The following is an 18261-nucleotide window of genomic DNA, read 5'->3' on the forward strand; positions in this document are numbered from 1 at the left end:
ACAATCCCACCGATTTCCATTTCTTGCACATTCAAAAAGTGTTGAATAGCTTTTCACACGTTGGGCAAAACATCAGAAACATGAAACCATTAAGCAATACAGCAAATTAAATGAAAATATTTCGTTTTATTACCTTTAGAACGGGAAATTATATGGAAATCGGTTAAACATAAAGAACACCCCTCCATCACCACTCTAAACCCCTTGTATGCTATTCACACACTGCACAACTATGCATTCTACTATTAAATGATTATTACCATAAAGTAAATTTGTTAGATTGCCTATTGTTTAAAGACTTGCGGAACAACTCAACGTTACTCTTAAAACATATAGGAATAGCTTCAAACTTATCATGAAGTAGCATATTTTCTCAAAGCCCAAAAAGCTTTCTTCCAAGCATCAAGTAGTACGACATCATTGAAAGTATTATTGCCCATTTCCTCTTGAATAGTTTTCACCCAAATAGTCCCAAATTTCTAAGTTTCCCAACAAATAGATAAAACTTAATAAAAATTGTAAAGAGTATTATCTATTATCTGAATCCTACCTTGACATCAACGTTGTCGTACGTTTTCTTAAACTTGTTGAAAGTCGGGCAACGTTCAAGAAGATCATATTTCAAATGCGGGATTATGTAAGTGAGGCTGGCGACGCAATTACATGCAGCACTAAGGAAGTCCCGATTAGTTGGCAGTTCTGCAAGGTTCACATTGGCAAACGCCGGAAAGAACTTCTGAGCCCCAGGACTGGTTTGGAAATACCTAGCAACAAAGAATTCAATTTAAATGAGGGACTCTTCCTTTGTATATGATGGTAAGTTACCTTAGAAACACTTTGGGTGCAAAATCGCTCAGGCGCCTCTTGAGGAAATTCCAACTAGACTTGATGACACTAATATCACTGTCAATCAAGAAGCTGCGAAGGCCGGGTCCTTGAACCATCTTATTTCCACCTCTTTCATACCTGGGGCTCCCGAATGCAGAGGAAGCAACTGGATTAGACGTTGCAGTATCGAAGTCGTGAACATTTGTTACGATGCGCGCTGCCAAAAATGGGCTGCCTATGCGATGCGATCCAGAACCGATCATTACACCGCGCGAAGCAATCGCCAACACTCCAATCCCATTCTTGCGTAATAAGATCAAATTAGCGAAAGAAGTCTCCAAATAACATGGAATTAACTACATCTCACTTAAATACTTACCGCATATTGTCCGCTATAAATGCTCCAACCAGCTAAAAGACAGAGTAGATGCCTGGCAAAAAATATCGATCTACTCATTGTGAATTCTTACTTTCTTTTCGGATCAGTAGGTTGAAATCCTCTAAAACATTTAAAGTTTTCTTGCACCGAAAGAAAGCCGCTCTCCAGATACTCGTACGCTGTAATGGAGTCTGGTAAATGGAACTCATGCTCTTTTTATTGTGGACAGGCAAACGTTCTTCTTCCAGATAAAAACTTCATTAAAAGTCGGCGCTGCCAAGAAGAAAGGGCAAAAGTTCCATACACAATAACACCGCCTCTTAGAGTGTGTAATTCAGGCTGCTATTTGCAAGTTTACATCAGCAGAACGTATTAACTAGTAAGCAAACCGTGCCATTTGATCCATACCATGCAAGGATGTCGTGCCATAGTACGATACCGTTTTGGGTCAATGGGTTTTGTGGCCTCCTCTTCGTGGCCAATGTTAGTATTTTCTCGAGTAGGTGGTAGACCAATCTTTATACCTAAATAGTCAATATTCAATATATAATGACTAGCAATTTTAAATGTAAATATAAATTACTGTGAAGATCAGGTATTTCCGCCATTTCTCTGTTCCTCTGCCTTGGTGGTACCTAACCCTCTAGTGAACTACCAAAAGTATCAGCGTCCAAACCAAAAATTGTAAACTCGTCTTCCTAAGATCAGCAAAGGCTAGATTGCATTACTATACCCGCGTTTCTAGGAATTTGTACCCAACGCAGACGTATTTGATAATGTAATCTCAGCGCCATGATAAAATAATGCAACACAATATCCCTTTTCAAAAGTGCGACGCAAAACATTGCGCTGAGACAACGCTGGCCGTTATAGCTGGTTTTCTGCACGCGATTTTGAAATAAAAAACCCACTGCAATTTAAAACAAAACAACAACAACCATGAAAAGATTAACCGTCTTCAGATAGTGATTTGTTGCACATCAATCGCGTACAAGGTCTCACTTTCAGTGAGTCGACCGAGAAGCCTACCGCCAATTTTGCTTTGCAGCTTCTTTAACTTAACACTTTCCAAATCAAAATTAAACATAAAATCTTAACCGCATCAATTTTGGATCACAAATCAAATTTGCATTAACAGGGCACATGGTTTAGTTAAGGGTTTTTTGTTTACTGATCCTAGCCTCAATTTACTTTCGTAAATCGTGTCGAACACTTGAATTGGCAAACTTACAAAAATTGTATTTAGTCACACAGTAAAAATCGGTCAAAAGTGCAATAGCTGCACTGAGATTCGTATAATGTTACACAATCTAACGAAAAAATGACAATATCTTGTCACTCTGGACGAATGAAGTGGACGGTTTTTGTTACCAAAAAGGCGGAATGCACAACAGATTTAAAGTTAAAATTTTATACTTTATGCTCCATAGAAAAAGTCGCTTGTGATGTAGTATCTCTGTGCTTTTTTGCTTGAACTTTAGCTTCGATGAAAAACAAAGTGGCAGAGAGATAAAGGCCAAATGTACCGACGACGGCCAACCCAAAAGACCATGATAAGAAATTGTGCTCAAAATCAGGCATCCAATCACGTGAATCACCTAGGGCTCCAAAAGTGATAACAGCAATTGTCCCACAAAACGCTAAACAAAATGTGATATGTCAGTGATGGAACATTTTGACACAGTGCATGTAGCTTTTTACCTGCAATGGTCAGGTCCCACGCAAGGGCTCGTAAAAGTTTCACTTGATGTTCATATGTGAAACACAATACATACATCAATGTGCCTGCTATGCCTACGAGCATGAGCATAAAGCACAGTGTGAAAAACAACTGGACGGCAATGAAGAATGCTACAGAACAAAAATGTAAGATTAGATTGGTTGAATTGTTTTTTTTGTTTTTTTAAGTGTGTCAACTAAGTTCAACAAGTAGCAATCTTACGGGGCATGAGAAAGTCTCTCATTTCAGCATATCCAGCAGTGAAGGGATTAAAAACCCATCGACAACCAGTGAAATATCGCAAGTGCAAAGCGTCGTGTGGATCGGGCAAGGAACGAAAGCAATGGACCCACAATCCCAATTTATCAAACTTATCCCCATAGTACTTTGACCAGTTTTCCAGCCAATGTGTTGTTGAAAAGGCAATAGATATGCACACAACAGTAACGAAAAACAAAGGCAGAGCGATTTTGGCAGCGGTACTTCGTGTCTTTGTCATTTTTTGAGCGTAATAAATCGTTGAAAAACAAAAGATATCCCACGCTTGGGACTTACAATGACTTGTGATGCACTTTCGCCATTAGACCAACGCCCAGGATACAAGCATACAACAATGATCGGAGCCCTCTAGTGGGTGCTTGTGGAATACCGGAAATTATTTTTACACTATTTACTTCACATACCCTTACATCTACTACAATGCTATCTAAACTTTTCGCTGTACCCTATCTGTTTAAGACACAAAACACTTAACAGTTATTTACAACTCATTCTATCAATAGATATGGAATATGGTTGACTTACGGGGTCTCAAAAGCCAGTCTATGATGTGGTATTCTTCATCTAAGACATGTCGACATCCGTTGAAAACTCTGTCATACAAGTGCTTCACATCTTTGAATTCCCTCAAACAAAAATTCCACAGTCCTTTAAAACAGAAATCAAACCAAAAGTTAAGAAATGTACAATCAAAGCTATTCAAAAACGTAGAAAATGAAAAGGCGTGGTCTGTCAAAATCGGCCTTCAGTTCACTCACCTAACTGTATGAATTTGGGATTTTCCAATGTGCCGTCTGTTTCTAACCATGAATTTGTTGAAAATGCGATAATAATGATCAGGCAAGTGGCAAAGAAACTTAACACTGCAGCTTTAGCTATTTTTGAGGCACCATCGTCATGGGACGCCATGTTGAAAACTAACTTCAAAAAGCAGAATAAACAGCCTTTAGAAACTGTTGCCATGACAACCAATCCACGTACTTGCATTGTGGCGCTCAATTGAAATGAATACCAGTTGGCTTCGAGCATTACTCTATTACCTCTGTCGACTTCTTTTGGATAAAAGGAAAATGTTTCCAGGCTACTACGAAATTATCTACGCAATAGTTTTACATTTTTTTTTTTACGGTTTACTGCATGTAAATTTTAACACTTCACATACGCGCAACAGCTCACCAGTATGGTATTTGATTATTGACTTTGGGGAGGGGACACAAAGCGTACTGTACCTGCAGAATAAAACTCTTACATCAATCCATACAAAGTTAGACAGTTGGATTAATAATTATAAATTCACGCACAATCATATAAATATATTTTTAGAGATTTAGTAACAAACAGACTGTAAAGAAACACGACATGTATCGTGCGCTCTAAAAAACACTACGGATTTGCCTTCTAGTAACGAGCATAACAATTCACTTTATCAGTGTAATTAACAAGAAAAACGAATAAAAACTGTCAAAAAGATTCTTTCAGTGGATGTTATCCAAGTCGCGTCCCAATCTTTCGATTTCATTCAGAACGAAATCCATATCTTCGTGGGTAGGGGGCGGCTGACAATGAAGAGCTAAACGGAAAAAGTTTACCATGTTCTTGTGGACTAAGGGTTGGTAGCTGACCATGAGAGATCCTTTCTCCACCATTCGTTTCTTTATTGCAGGTGCAACCTGATTCCTCGCAAAACGTGTGACAATTAAAGCACTATATGGAAAACTATCGAAGTAAGACGTTGAATCACCTTAGAAAGTTTTCCCCACCATTCTGGCGACTCTGGCAAGTTTCTCCACCTGGGCGGAATGTACCAAAAACAAACATTCGTACAGCTAGGTTCCGCAATGACTAGTCGAAATCCTGGCCGGAGGGAGAGCTGACGTGTGAAGTACCTACAGGAAAAGCACGATGAAAAAGTAGATCCATTATAAAATCATTAGATAAAACTTACTTTGAACATTCAAAGGCGTTATCTACCATTTTCTCCAGACCTCTGTTCCCTCGAGCCTTCCACATTAACCACAATTTGAAAGCATCAACTTTTCGGCCACACTGGATGCTTTTATCACCCGTATCATAACGCATATCATAATACTTGTCTGTTTGGAAAAGATACGTGGCCGAAGCACTATTGCATCGATGAAAAACATTCTGTGAGGGTGCGAAGCAGTTCATAAATTAAAAATGGATAATTGATAAATTTCGAACTCGTTTTGCTATACCGTATGTTTCGTCAAAAAAGCTGAGCATTGCAATGGAGCTCCTAACATTTTGTGGAGATTCCAAGCCACAGAGTCGACCCTAAAAGAGTTAATTTTTGAGTTAGCAATTAAAAAGATGAAAGACTAAACGATTACATTACATTTCTATGCCTTGCATTAAGGAACGATGTTTTTGGGAGACCAGAGCGCCTCCTCCCCAAGCAGCCTATGATTTTCAGGAGAAAAAAAAAAATGGTTAAATCTATGTCGATTAGTAGTTTCGACTACGCTCTTTACTTACATCGACGTGAAGCCAGAGATCGTATTTTTTACATATAAAAGCTAAGGGCTCTAAAGGGTCAAAAGCTCCAAAAACAGTGGTTCCGGCTGTCGCATTGACAAAATATGGCACTTTTTTCTGTTCCAGAGCCTTTACAATCTTATTTTCCAATTCAGCAGGAATCATTCTGCCAGAACTATCAGAGGCTACCATGACGAGATTATCAGTTCCTAAACCAATCCAATGGGCAGCTTTAAGGATAGAATAATGGCCCTTGAATTTAGAGTTTTGTTAGATGGATGGGACACTAGCAGTTAATTTGAGATGCTTTACAAACCTCCTGTGATGTAAAGGCCACAAGTTCTCCTATGTTGCCCATTCCTTTGGTCTTCACTTCAGGGAACTTGTTGAAACGGGCAAGAACCATTCCATACATGTTGGCCAAACTCCCTCCTGACAATGTAAATTATATTTAAAATGTAAATGGGACACAGACGTGAGATGAAAATTACAAAAAGGAAGTACCTGGAGTAAATATTCCATCACCATCTTCCCATCCAATGAAACTTCTAAGATGAGCCAGGACTTCATGTTCAACCATCATAAAAAATGGTGCTACTTCATATGTGTATCTGTGATAGAAAAAAGTGGGCAGGATGTCAGCTCATTGAATAGTGTGATTTTTCAAAAGACAAGATTCAAAGGTGTTATTACATTCAATTCAAGATCTAGATATAGCTAAGACTAGAAAAACAGGGCTTGTACTTACAAATTTGTATTAAGAGCTTCAGAAAGCCAAGCTCCTGCAAGTCCAACAGGGTCCGCTCCATGATACAGTTGATTCAGAAATTTTGGATGATTGGTACGTACACTGTACTCGACAGCTCGTTTACACAATTCAAATATTTCACCGTGACTCAGAGGAGAGTCACCTAGCGATAGATCTACCAACTTCTGTTGATAAAAAACAAAGCATGAAACATTCACACCGATCGTATTCATTCAACCAAATTACCTTAAGTTTTTCTGGATGGACAAAGTTAGTGACTCGATCTTCTTTTAAAGCCTTGCCAGACAATAGTCCTTGGTCAATAACCAATTCGGTAATTTCCTTTAATAGCAATTCCACAATCACTTCGTCGTCAACCTCTGGGTTTTCGTCTGCCATATTTTCCATTTTTATCTCTACCAAGGTCAGGGCTGTTTTAAACGTTTTTGTTTCGTCGATTAATGAAAATTAAAACATGGTTGCAAGAATCGTAAACTTTGTTATGTAACTGCTTCAACTTTACGTAACTCGTAAGTCGTAACACACCGGCAGAGATAACCGGCTAATGGTACGATTAATGTAGCTGCACCATGCTTAATCATTAACACACTACATATACTACTAAAATGCTAAAAAGTATAATATCGTAGGCAATTTCTCTTGCATGTGTTGTGTGCGTAGTTGATAATAAATGCCAACAGACCAGAATACACATTTGTTCGCTAGATAGCCAAGGTAAATATTCAACAGCAATGCACTCACCTTGCCTGTCGTCTTTCCCCGAAATCTGTTGATGTTAGCGTGAGACAAGGGTTCAGACTCTCGTCGAGTGCCAAGATCGTGTGTGGAATGACGAAAGGGAGCCGTCAAGGGTGTGGGTAGTATCAAAAGCTTAATTTATTTTATTTTTTTTTCTTCTTCTTTTTTTAGAGGATGGAGCTTGAGTCATGGGGAAGTTGATGGTCTTATCACAAGGTCTTTCCTCTTTACAGGGGTATAGTTCTTCTGCTTGTTTACTCAGACTAATCGCAAACCGTTTAGTGCATGCACAGTCCAGTCTGGTGGAAACAATGGCGACTTTGGCAACGGCATGTGGCACATCCATAAAAACAAAAGATATGGCTGTGCTGAATTCCCCTGGAGCGTGATGACAAATTGTAGACAAAAACGTTCATCAAGTAATCGAAGGAAAACAATCTCTTCTCAAAAGTAAATCACTTTTTTCTCTCATCAATGTCTTGCATTTGTTTTTGTTCTGCAATGCCATGTAATCTTTGGTGTGGAGGAGAAAAATTGGCTCTATGTGTCTGGAATAACAGCTGATGGGGCGTTCACCAGTCGTTTTATGGTTGGCACTGGAAATCATCCGAGACGAGCGCCTCAATCAATGGAAATTAATGAAAAAAGGGCTGCTGTTGTATACGTTAGGTAATAATGAACGAGTTGGTGGGTGAGAATGTGGCAATCAACGGCGTGCTCGACTGAAGTTTCTCTCATTCTCCAGATGGCTTCCCCGTCCTTGATGCGTTTTTCTCTCTCTCTCTCTCTCTTTTTTCCCTCCCTCTGTTCAAATAGTAGTTCCCGGCTAATTGGTTGAGCAGTAGGTTAACTCATCCGTAACGAAATAATTTTTTTTCTCTGAAAATCATAGGCAATAGAGAAAAGAATCAATTCCCCCTTTTTTTTTTTTTTTTTTGCTAAATAAGGAATCGAATAAGCTTTTTTAAAAGCGACGAAAAAGAATTTAAAAAGAATATACAGTCATGCTTGCAAGTTTCTTTAGCAGGCAAATGGGTCTATATCCTTTCATTTTGTTTGGACGGAAGGGATACTATGGTGCCTACCATACCCTCGTTTTTTTCCATTCTTCTCTTCCTCTACGTTTCAGTTAATTTTCCTACATTTAATGTTGCACCTTTTTCGCGGGTTGCAAAGAAAGAAAAATAGGAATAGCATAAAGGGGTACGGTAGGCACCAAAGTATCCCCTCCATAAAAAAGAAATAGAAGGATATAGACCGATTAGCCTGCTAAAGAAACTTCCAAGCATGACTGTATATATATAATATATATACTATATAGTGGCAGAAATCCATTTCATTCGTTTAGATTCTTTCTGCGTGAAGACGTTAAGGAATCGTGTATGATAATCCCGTATTTAATTTTTTTCCCCCCCTATTTCATTCTCCACCTTCTAGGACATTACGGATGAAGGCATAAATCTCTTACGGGTCAATACGTATCCAATCACGATCTGAGGATTTATGGAAGCAGTCACCATGGAGACGAGACGGCGACATGATAGACCCGATTTTCTGCTGCGTTTCGTGAGGGGGTGAGGCAAACGGCGATGATGGCGTAAAACACTCCGTGTCGGATCAATACTGCGTTCATCGCTGCTAACAGAAAAAGAGAAAAGAAAAAATCCTTTAAAAACAAACAAAAATACGACAAATGCAAGGACGTGTCGAGTAGACGAAAGCAGATAAAAAGGAAGTAATCACGCTCCATTTGAGGTCAGTCCATTACCTCCTTCACGCACGTACAATTGAGAGAAATCAGCTGATTTTGTATCTTTCTGAAATCGATCAACGGCTCAAGTATATTTTTCACTTGATGGCAATAGTAGCAATAGAAGTAGTCATTTTCTTTTGTATTTATCGTTCGCCTTTGAAAGGAGGAAAAGATGTCCGAAAACCAACTAGAAATAGGCAGGCTCCATCCACCCGGAATTTAAAAGATGTTCGGAAAAAATTCCAGGCGAAAGGAACCCATTCAAAAAGAAATCAAACGGAAAAGGCAATCCATTCAACTGGTGATGTACAAGAAACATATACACAAAACAAAACGGAAAAAAAAGAAAAGAAACGTCATATATTTCTTAGGGTTAAAGGAAAGGACGAAACTTATGGGAGGGAACAGGGAATAATGTCCTTCGAAGAAAAGCCACGTAAACGAATACAGAAAAAATTAATGAAAAAAACAAACAAAAACAACTCGGGTTTAATCGCATAAACACTGATATCAATCCGTCTCGTGTCCCGGGGGTGGAGGTGAGTAAAGAAAAAAAAAAAAAAAATATGTATATATATAATTATATATAAATCCATTCCATTCCAATCCCTCCCACTAAAAAAAAAAAGAAAGAAAAAAAAAATTACATTTAAAAATGCGACACGAAAAATAAGTGACGGGGAGTAAAGGGTGCACGAAAGCTCTTGACATCATCGATACGTAGGAAAGATGGAAAATGAATGTTGAAAGTGGCGAAGAAGAAGGAAAAAGAGGATCTTCAAACAGCAAGAGAAAACAAAAAACAATTGAAAGCGATTATTTTTCTTCTTTTTCTTTTTCAAGTACTACATCCAGCGATCACAGTAAACCAGAGCTAGTATCTTGCGCAATAAACCAATATCGAGAGAATATTGGAAACAAAAAATTGGGAAAAGGAAACAAAACAAAAAATTCAAAATCCAATTGTTTTCATGTTTAAAAGGAAAAAAAATAAGGGGGAGAAGAGTACAAATTGGCTGGACACGTTTTCTTTAATCATAATATATTTTTATTTTTTTTTTAATTGATTTATTCGTTTTTTTTATTTTTCCGGGCTAAGTTTTAAATGTCCGAGTCGCAATTTAAGTGGATGATGGCCGAGTGTTGTTTCAACGAGTTGCAGTTCGTTCGGATGCCTCGATTGCGGTCGGAGAACAAGCAACAGTCGTCCGATCAAAATAACTGACTTGATCGTCGAATCGCACCTGACCGTGATCCTCGTTATCACCGGCCAACGCGCCGGCTGCTTGAGTGCTATTGTTGCCGAAGCGGGCCCGACGGGCAGAACGTCTCAGCGACACCAAACCGGGCAGCGTCACCTCATCACCGGACAGCGAAATGATCGAAACAGGACTTGAGGAGCGAGCGCCGCTGGCCAAATCATCACCATCATTGAGGCAAGCGTGAATTTCAACGGGGGCGTAACCAGACTTGACGCTGCCCGACGCCGACGCCGATGTTTGGCCGGTATGGGGGATGCGGTAACTATGAACGGAACTTGTATCTCCCATCTGCAAATTCAAAAAAACCAGAAAGAAAGAAAAAAAAACAAAAAAGAAGTTAATGATTCGAACCGTTTCTCAAGTCAGTTCGAGACTTTCCCCGCAAATGGACGGGTAATGAAATGACTCATTTGCGGGCGCTGGAAATGAAAAAAAAAAAGTTAAATAAAATAAAAGGGGAGGATCCGTTATCGTCGCATAAATTTAATTGATTTTTCTTTGACCTTGTAGCTAAGGAGCGAGCCGGCCAGGGCTCGTGTTGAGGCGACGGACGCGGCTCCATCGTCAGCCATGGACAGCGTGTTGGATCTCTCCGATAAGCTGATGGTTGCCGAAGCCGTTTCTGAAGAAGCGAAACTGGAACGTTTGTTGGGCGAGCAAGCGGCCATGGCCACCAGTTCGGCTTGCACTTCGAGTCGTCGGGCGGCCGACGCATTGGAGACGATGCTGCCAGCCAATCCCAATTGACTGGCCGATTCGCAATCTTCACGGTCGCTTTCGCGGTCTCTGTCACGCACAAACAGCTGACTGGCGCTGCCCAACGAAGCCGACCCGGAAGCCGATAAGGCTACGCTCGCTTCGCCTTTTCAAACAACAATCAAACAAGAGATCAAATTGAAGCAGCTTAATCGAATCATTCTTAACTGATGACGGCACACGCTCAATGCCGATTTAGAAGACAACAAAAATGTGATAATAATGTTGGAAACGTTCACTCGATTCATTTTTAAACGAGTTTTTTTAAACGAAAAAAACAAAAACTATCCATAACAATTGAAGCACGCAATCCGGCACGTTTTCTGCACTTAACTGCAGAAAACGTGCCGGATTGCATTGGATAGAAATGAAAAAAAATGGGGAATAAAATGACAAATTACCGATGGAAGGATTTCCAACGAGGCCAAGGTTAGTTGCGAGATCGAGTGAAACGGCGTCCGTGTTGCGTTTGTTCTGCCCGACGCCTACGCCGGCGGCGCTGCCGCGGGAATAATAGGCGGTCGGGCCGCCGATGCTGCCGCTGTCGTTGGCGTTGCCATCCATCGCGCTGAGGTCATCGCTTCCTCGGCCGCCACCGACACCAGCGCCGCCCCCATTGCCAGCGCTTCCGCTTCCGACGCCCGTCCCGCCGCTGTTTCCCACACCGGCCGCACCAGAAACGATTCCGACGCCAACGACTTCATCGTCGTCATCGAAATCGATCCGCACGCCCAGCGGAGAGGCCGATACGCCGCAAACGCCGTTCTGGCACAACGAGACGGGCACGACGCCGTAAATGTAGGCCAGCAGGATGGGCACTCCCATCCCTACAGCCACTCCAGCAATGGCAGGCGCCACCAAAACCTGAAAGAAACAAATGAATAATTAAATATATGAATTTGAATTTATGGCGGCAACACGGTGAGCGTGACATGACGTCTAGAAAAAGGGGTTCTTCCGAGAATCCGGCAATGCTGGATGAAACGTATTGATTGGAACTCCCCTCAACAACAAAAAAATGTGAGCTAGCCAAAGGGGAGGAGGTACATCCGACGTAGTGGTTGTATTAAAACGTCCATTGTACCATGGCCCACCCTCCTTTAAAAAAAAAGGGGGGAGAAGGAAGAAAGACAGAAGAAAGGAAGAAATAAATAAATAAAGCAGGATATTGCGTTGTCCAGACAAAGCTAATGTCGATCCTCAGCAAACTACGTGCAAAAAAAAAAAAAAAAAAGAAAAAGAAAGGGGGAATCTAAAAAAGCCGTAACTTTGCGGCTGTCGAGTCCGTCCAATCCAACGTCCGCCGATACATTCGGGAGCGTTGGACGACGTATAAATTCCAATGTAGCATGAAGAAGGCATTCGACCTGAACCTCTAACGCAGACATTGTACTTTAAAACTCGACCCACCATAAAAAATAATACCAAAAAAGAAAAAGGCAATTCTCGTTGTGTTTCTTTGCGCCCATGGTCAGTCAAGAGGCTACAGATGGCGTCGCAGGTTTGGTGCGTGATTTTGCAGACGGCAATCCAAACTTCTTTTGGGTATGTCGTTCCCTATAACTTCCCCACTTTCGTTCTCCTTGTCTTTCCTCGGGAATACGGTAATAATAAAAACAAATCAATACTGATGAGGAAGCAAATGGGAATACACACAGTTTGTATTTTTTTAAAAAAAGGGAAACCGTGTCCTTTCCCCCCCATCCACATGCTACATATAATTCCGCGTTCCACCCTGGCCCCATTTCTTGAGATACACGAGAAGAGAGTCCCTGGAGAAACTGGGCGTAATAAACATCGATGATAAAGTATGGCATAAACAACACAATAAAAAGATGGAGGAGGGAATGTCGCTTTTAGGGATGAGCCGAGATCGTAAAGGAAGGCAGAGAAAGAGGGGAAACCTATTGTCACACCGTCTGTCATCTATCGATCCGACCCGGGTTTGGAGAAGCTGCACCCCAGTCCATTAAAAAAAAAAATTAAAAAAAAAACCTTTTTTGGCTCAGGGCAGAAACCAATGCAAAAAAAATAAAATAAACAAAACACTGACGTGTTAGCTATTCGACGACATCTCTTGTCCTCTACAACCGAAAACATTTCCACCGACACGATCGCCTTTTGTTTGTTTTTTTTCTTTTGTTTACGTTACCAACTTACGAACGGAATGAATAAATTATTATTGGAATTTCCCAGGCTCCTTTTTTTTTTTTAATTTCCCTTCTTGGTAGGTCACCATCGCTTTATTCCGCACGGCCGTGCACAACCACTATCCTCTTCCGCTTCCCCTTCGCTCTCTCTCTCCATTCTCCCTTCCGCCCCCTATCTCCTTCTCTTTACCCTATTCCTTTGGCTTGGCACCGCTGCGTGTTTCGCTCGAACGTCGGCCCCTCTATTTTTCAAGCATTCGGCGCGCGTGCACAGTCGATACGCTGCCGTCGATCGAGTAAGACGCGTCGTCCCGAAAGTCCTCAGCGCCCCCACAGTGTGCGACGACAAAAACAATACAAAGAACAAAACAAAACACCAAGTCGAGAATCCAAAAACCACATTTTTCGGGGGAAAGAAAAAACACACACACACACACACACAACACGCACACACACAAAAAGAGGAAGGACGTCTTTGGATTTCGTGCCAATGGAAAACTAACTGATTTCTCCCCGAGAGCCCCAAACCGCAGCCGGAATAGCCGTTTTTGCCGTCGATTGTTTCTGTTGGCGACGCCTGCAAAGGGGGAGAAGACGCTTCCCACCTACACCCACTACGCCGAAAAAGGGAAACGCTTTGACAGGAAAATCAAAGAAAAGGTATCATTATCATCTCTGTTTTTCTTTTCCGAGATTCCACTCAATCAAGGGCCCCGTCCTCGAGGCGTTTGCAGACAACAAAAATGGGGGAAAGTCTGGAAAGGTGATTCAGAAATTCATTAAACCAAAAATGAATAAATTTTATTTTTCTCAAAACTAAAAGAGCAAGTTTTCCTTGTTCGTTTCCCTCTTAGTTGAGCTGTTTTGTAGTTTTTTATCTACTGGAAATGAGTCATTGAAAACCGCGCTATTACTACGCCCTTCCGGTTGTGCATGGAAAGAGAAAGTTAAGAAACATTCGTAGGGAAAATATTCACGTGAATTCTGGCCCCCCCCCCTCATTTTTTTTTGTTTCTATATTTCTCATACACGACGTAACAAAAAAAACAAAAACAAAAAAGGGACCGGATATTTTCGTCTGGTTCACTAGAGCGGAATGTTTTCCTCTGCAACAAAAATCAATGTCATTTCGAATTCACCCGTGTCCATTTTTTGTTTGTTTGTTTTTGGTTTCCTCCTTTATAGATCGGAACGGAACAAAGAAATTGCAGCAACAGCAAAAAGCAAAAAAGCAAAAAAGAAAGAAAAACATGTCGGTCGATGTTTCGGATGAATCGTCCATCACGGCCGAATGGCTAGAAAGCATTCTACATCTGTATTACAGCACCAACGGGCGAGACTTGCTCGACGGACCCAAGGACGATGAGGTCGACAATGGAGACGTTGTCATCCGCAAGGACGAAGCTGGCCAAACGATCAGCGTCAAACAGTTTCAGGTGCGACCTGGGTGCGACGAAGGCGAGAATTTGCTCAGCGATCTGCTGGCCATCGACGTCACAGTCTGCCGCAACGGGTCCATGCCCGAAGAGGAGCTCCACCTCATGGCCAAATTGCTGTCCCAAGATCCGTTCTGCCGCCACTTCATACTGGAAGCCGGATTCGACGTTCGGGAAATCCATTTTTACACGACTCTCATGCCGGCCCTGACTCAATTCTGCGGCGGCCACGGAGGCGGCCACGAGCCGTGGCCCGTCCCGTCCTGTTTCTACGCAAAGTATCGACAAGGCAGCGACTCGGTGCTCGTCTTGGATAACATGAAAGCGTCCGGTTTTCACGTGACGGAATTCCATCTCGGCCTGTCGCTGGACCAGGCCATAGCGGCGGCCCGATCCATTGCCCGCATTCACGCGTCCGTTCTGGCCTATCGATTGCGATTGGGTGTCGATCTCGGCCAGGCGTTTCCTTTCCTATTCCGGCCCGAGGCGGCCGCCGAATCTTATCAGCAATTGCTGGAACGCGGCCTGCCCCAGCTGGCCACCTTTCTTCACACGGCCGACAGGCCGGAGCTTCACGCCGTGCTGGCCAAGCTGCACAAAATGAGACCGCGGGCTAAAGAAACGATCGCCAATCTATTGAGGCCGGCCAGCCCGATCGCTACGCTGACGCACACGGACTTCTGGTGCAACAATCTGCTCTTCCGCCGCAAAGCGACAGACGGCGCCACGGCAGCCGCTGGCAATGACCAGACAGACAATAGCCGAGCCGCGCCAGTCGAGTGTTCCATTCTCGACTGGCAGATGGCCACCTACAGCCGGCCGACCAACGATTTAGCTTTATTGCTGGTCACTTCTGTGTCCGGGGAAGTGCGCCGGAAGCGAACCGGACACATCCTAGACGCTTATTGGAATCGATTCTGCGAGACGACCACCTCGCTCGGCTTGGACGTCGAGGGCCAACTCAATTACAGCCGGCGGGAGCTGGAAACGGAGTTCCAGCAATCGCTTTTGCTGGCCGTCTTGCTGGGTATCGGCTCCGTCGACTTGGCCATCGGGCACCAAGCGACCGAAGAGCGACTCTGCGAGGTTCTTATCGACCTTAGCAACGAGAAAGTCTTTTAAAACGGAATACCTATCGCTCCTTGTTTTTCCTTTCGCTTCCAATTTTCCCTCTTTCATTTTGTTATTGTGGCTTCCCTCCTACCCTCTCTCTCTTTTTCTCTCTTGTGATGAAGATTTATGGAGTTCAAAAATAAATAAATAAATACAACAAAATACGCTTCGTTATCCAAACGACGGCGATAAACGCAATAGGGAAGGAAAGAAAAGAAAACAAAAATAAAGCTTAAAAGAAATGAGAAGGGGGTTCTTACCGAAGCCGCAACGCCGCTAGTGATGATGACATTGCGCTTGTGCTTGGAGACGGTTTTGAATCGTGCGTAAAGCTTCCGGCCTACCCAGATGGGTATGCCTATGATCATTGCTGGCACCGCGATGCCGGCTAGCAAGGCAATGCCGACTGGGGCACCAACCAAAGTGCCCAGTTGCCATAGAATTTTCTTCTTGCGTGACCACGGCTTCTTGCCCCAAAACGTGCAGCCGGACGGACTCAGGTAATGCAGGTCACTTATCTCCTTCATGCAGAGCCAGCAAAACTCGGAGCCGCACAAGGCGCACGTCATGTGATTACACGAACCGTCATCCATCTTGGCAATGAGCACCTGACATCTCGGGCACGGTTTAATGTCATCACCTACAATTTGCACACACACACACACACACAAAAAAAAATTAAAGATTAGAATGTACGTAAGAAGAATTTTGAAAAACGCCCAACTTAATGAGCCTGATAAGTTTTAAATGTAGTCAGTTTTTACGTTGAGTATTTTTGAAATTGGACGACGAGCCATAAATGGAAGATCGCTGGGCGCGGGCAGCATCACAGGTTTGGTTGGGGTGCCACAGAGCCTAGTAACAACGAGTGAAAATTATATTTGCGTTGCTGATGAGGAGAAAAGAAACGAGAGTCCGGTGAATGGTTAATCAGTTTACCTTGCAATGGTAACAAAACGACGAACCACATCCAGGGCGTTGACACAACAGGCGAGGACAACTGGCACAACCGGTAGCCAGAACAACAAAATTGCAGTCGGGAGCCGGACACCAACGAGAATCCGGATCGGCAGCCAAAACCCTTCGCAGCATGAAATCCTCGTATTTTTCCAGAAGGGTTTCATTATTCAATATCAATCGAATGTCTGCGTATGCGTAACCAAGAAAGAAAAAGGGGGAAAAGAAAAAGAAAAGAAATCAAATGGAATATAAACCACTTTCACTTATGGCGTGATTGAAAAAGAAAAGGAATCCGGTATTCACCGTTGGGATGCATGGGCTCTGAGCATTCTGGGCAATTGATGTTGACACGTGACTCGGAAATCTCGATTCGCAAGTACTGCTGCAAGCAATCTAGACACGACCGGTGCGTGCAGCAAAGCAGCTCGGGAAAGAATTCGCTGGAACATTCGGCCAAACAGAGAGGGCATTCCCAGTTCTCAGATATAGGACACCTGAGAGATCTGCTGGGAACACGGAGCTCTGATTGAGAAGTGCTGGAGGTATCTGAAGGGCTTTCAGATCCATATCGGGCTGTGTGGGAATGAGCAACATGAGCCTCTTTTGTGCACATAAACAAAGGATGACATTAAAGCGAACAAAATGAATAGGGACTCACATGTGCAGGGAGACTGCCTTTTTCTCAGACCGCCAGTGCTGCTGCTGCTGCTAGGTGCAGGATTGCCAAGGTTGTTTCCACCAGAGAGGCTCCTCGACCTTCTTTGAGAAACCAATGGACTGTTGTAGAGCATTCGACGCAGGGAGAAACGAAATCCTTGTTTGTTGGCTGGCTTGGAGAACGAAGAGGTAATGGGTATAGCCAGTGAGCATGGCTGCTGCTGCTGAACCACTGAGTTTCCATCCGGCAGTGAAGGGGAAGGTGGAGAGTGATCTTTTCTTTTTCTGGATTTGCCTTTCCCTGCTCCAGGCTGGCTGGTGGCTTGCAATGTCATGCTGGCTTGACTGTTGTCTAGAGAGTTGGAGCTGTACCTGGGTGGGTTGTGTTTCATCGAACTCATGCTGAAAGGCGGTGGAAAGGCCCTGTTTCACCAGGGGGAAGCAACGACTGGGGGTGAGAGGAGTTTAGACCAACCTAATACAGAACACAATAGGCACAGAAAACCACTGACTGGAACAATCGAGACGGGTAAAACTGACGACAAGCCGAGCCATTACACTGTTGTGCAACAACAACACAAATAGCAAGTTCGATTTCTTATCTCGCTTCCCTTTTTTTTTTTACACGAATGTCATGCAATGCACACAACGTACACACAAACAGCAAAAACGATATCGATCCCAAGTGTCGCTTTTACACTTTCGTAAAACGATGACGATTCGTTTCAGATGGAAGCCATGTTCGCTAACTGGGCGAGCCAGACTATCTAAGACGTTCTATTACGATCGTCGGGATATAATAAATGAGTTGGACGAAACGGGAGTTTTCTCCTTGGTTCTGTGTGTGTGTATATGTGTGTGAAAGCTGAGCAAAAGCTCTCTCTTTTGCGAGCAAAACACAGGAGTCGATTCTCGCACTGTCTGGTGGAGAGAGTCGACCGATTGTTTGCGCCTCGCGGGCACAT

At 42.9% G+C, this 18261-nt stretch overlaps 5 protein-coding genes and 1 long non-coding RNA gene across 14 annotated transcripts; 2 read left to right on the plus strand and 4 right to left on the minus strand.

Annotated features, from left to right (window-relative positions):
* Window positions 1–106: 106 nt before the first annotated feature.
* LOC116921477 (globin D, coelomic) lies at window positions 107–2279 on the minus strand. Of its 5 annotated transcripts, none has more exons than XM_032927795.2 (7): window positions 1791–2279; window positions 1616–1731; window positions 1299–1526; window positions 1208–1239; window positions 826–1130; window positions 551–764; window positions 107–479 (listed from the first exon to the last, which is right to left on the minus strand). In XM_032927795.2, exons 3-7 carry the CDS (start codon window positions 1414–1416, stop codon window positions 354–356), a joined length of 795 nt encoding a protein of 264 aa, XP_032783686.2. In that variant the 5' UTR covers window positions 1417–1526; window positions 1616–1731; window positions 1791–2279; the 3' UTR covers window positions 107–353. The 5 variants fall into 5 exon arrangements, with proteins under 5 accessions (XP_032783686.2, XP_032783685.2, XP_032783684.2 ...); XM_032927794.2 differs by having other exon boundaries at window positions 1299–1546; XM_032927793.2 differs by having other exon boundaries at window positions 1299–1549.
* Window positions 2280–2425: 146 nt separating this feature from the next.
* Window positions 2426–4137, minus strand: LOC116921478. 2 transcript variants are annotated; one of them, XM_032927799.2, is made up of 4 exons: window positions 3965–4137; window positions 3732–3854; window positions 2909–3058; window positions 2426–2847 (listed from the first exon to the last, which is right to left on the minus strand). In XM_032927799.2, the coding sequence occupies exons 1-4, from the start codon at window positions 4113–4115 to the stop codon at window positions 2618–2620; spliced, it is 654 nt and encodes a 217-aa protein (XP_032783690.1). In that variant the 5' UTR covers window positions 4116–4137; the 3' UTR covers window positions 2426–2617. The 2 variants fall into 2 exon arrangements, with proteins under 2 accessions (XP_032783690.1, XP_032783691.1); XM_032927800.2 differs by lacking the exons at window positions 3732–3854; window positions 3965–4137 and adding an exon at window positions 3150–3643.
* A 361-nt stretch (window positions 4138–4498) lies between these two features.
* Window positions 4499–7347, minus strand: LOC116921474 (cysteine sulfinic acid decarboxylase). Of its 2 annotated transcripts, XM_032927787.2 has the most exons (11): window positions 7213–7347; window positions 6697–6866; window positions 6451–6635; window positions 6207–6313; window positions 6019–6134; window positions 5703–5954; window positions 5563–5627; window positions 5423–5501; window positions 5152–5351; window positions 4948–5092; window positions 4499–4876 (listed from the first exon to the last, which is right to left on the minus strand). In XM_032927787.2, the coding sequence occupies exons 2-11, from the start codon at window positions 6856–6858 to the stop codon at window positions 4682–4684; spliced, it is 1506 nt and encodes a 501-aa protein (XP_032783678.1). In that variant the 5' UTR covers window positions 6859–6866; window positions 7213–7347; the 3' UTR covers window positions 4499–4681. The 2 variants fall into 2 exon arrangements, 1 of the variants encoding a protein (XP_032783678.1); XR_006645796.1 differs by lacking the exon at window positions 7213–7347 and having other exon boundaries at window positions 4735–4876; window positions 5178–5351; window positions 6697–6858.
* On the plus strand, window positions 6832–9753 carry LOC116921479. Of its 2 annotated transcripts, XR_006645801.1 has the most exons (5): window positions 6832–7185; window positions 7381–7425; window positions 7492–7659; window positions 8647–9048; window positions 9126–9753. It is a non-coding gene; the product is annotated as an uncharacterized LOC116921479 (long non-coding RNA). The 2 variants fall into 2 exon arrangements; XR_006645800.1 differs by having other exon boundaries at window positions 7381–7659.
* On the minus strand, window positions 9087–18146 carry LOC116921473 (E3 ubiquitin-protein ligase RNF19B). 2 transcript variants are annotated; one of them, XM_032927785.2, is made up of 9 exons: window positions 17298–18146; window positions 16943–17212; window positions 16619–16824; window positions 16444–16534; window positions 15940–16319; window positions 11382–11844; window positions 10728–11086; window positions 10576–10643; window positions 10370–10512 (listed from the first exon to the last, which is right to left on the minus strand). In XM_032927785.2, exons 1-8 carry the CDS (start codon window positions 17695–17697, stop codon window positions 10587–10589), a joined length of 2226 nt encoding a protein of 741 aa, XP_032783676.2. In that variant the 5' UTR covers window positions 17698–18146; the 3' UTR covers window positions 10370–10512; window positions 10576–10586. The 2 variants fall into 2 exon arrangements, with proteins under 2 accessions (XP_032783674.2, XP_032783676.2); XM_032927783.2 differs by lacking the exon at window positions 10576–10643 and having other exon boundaries at window positions 9087–10512; window positions 17298–18143.
* Window positions 13390–15841, plus strand: LOC116921476. The gene is made up of 2 exons (XM_032927792.2): window positions 13390–13790; window positions 14316–15841. Exon 2 carries the CDS (start codon window positions 14381–14383, stop codon window positions 15686–15688), a length of 1308 nt encoding a protein of 435 aa, XP_032783683.1. The 5' UTR covers window positions 13390–13790; window positions 14316–14380; the 3' UTR covers window positions 15689–15841.
* Window positions 18147–18261: the final 115 nt, after the last annotated feature.

Source organism: Daphnia magna, linkage group LG4, assembly GCF_020631705.1.
Source record: "Daphnia magna isolate NIES linkage group LG4, ASM2063170v1.1, whole genome shotgun sequence".
Classification (NCBI taxonomy): domain Eukaryota; kingdom Metazoa; phylum Arthropoda; class Branchiopoda; order Diplostraca; family Daphniidae; genus Daphnia; species Daphnia magna.

Bases quoted from the DNA above. Each gene is read 5' to 3' on its own strand.
- LOC116921478 (XM_032927800.2), bottom strand. From the start codon at position 3,426: ATGACAAAGACACGAAGTACCGCTGCCAAAATCGCTCTGCCTTTGTTT. The intron at 3,059-3,149 runs GTAAGATTGCTA...TTTGTTCTGTAG, and splicing joins GAGAGACTTTCTCATGCCCC to CATTCTTCATTGCCGTCCAG. The intron at 2,848-2,908 runs GTAAAAAGCTAC...CATTTTGTTTAG, and splicing joins GTGGGACCTGACCATTGCAG to CGTTTTGTGGGACAATTGCT.
- LOC116921476 (XM_032927792.2), top strand. From the start codon at position 14,381: ATGTCGGTCGATGTTTCGGATGAATCGTCCATCACGGCCGAATGGCTA.
- LOC116921473 (XM_032927783.2), bottom strand. From the start codon at position 17,697: ATGAGTTCGATGAAACACAACCCACCCAGGTACAGCTCCAACTCTCTA. The intron at 16,825-16,942 runs GTGAATACCGGA...ACGCATACGCAG, and splicing joins AGAGCCCATGCATCCCAACG to ACATTCGATTGATATTGAAT. The intron at 16,320-16,443 runs GTAAAAACTGAC...TGCAAATTGTAG, and splicing joins CAATTTCAAAAATACTCAAC to GTGATGACATTAAACCGTGC.
- LOC116921474 (XM_032927787.2), bottom strand. From the start codon at position 6,858: ATGGAAAATATGGCAGACGAAAACCCAGAGGTTGACGACGAAGTGATT. The intron at 5,955-6,018 runs GTTTGTAAAGCA...TCTAAATTCAAG, and splicing joins TGGCCTTTACATCACAGGAG to GGCCATTATTCTATCCTTAA. The intron at 5,093-5,151 runs GTAAGTTTTATC...CTTTTCCTGTAG, and splicing joins AACGCCTTTGAATGTTCAAA to GTACTTCACACGTCAGCTCT.
- LOC116921477 (XM_032927795.2), bottom strand. From the start codon at position 1,416: ATGAGTTCCATTTACCAGACTCCATTACAGCGTACGAGTATCTGGAGA. The intron at 1,131-1,207 runs GTAAGTATTTAA...TTATTACGCAAG, and splicing joins TTTATAGCGGACAATATGCG to AATGGGATTGGAGTGTTGGC. The intron at 765-825 runs GTAACTTACCAT...CTTTGTTGCTAG, and splicing joins GCACCCAAAGTGTTTCTAAG to GTATTTCCAAACCAGTCCTG.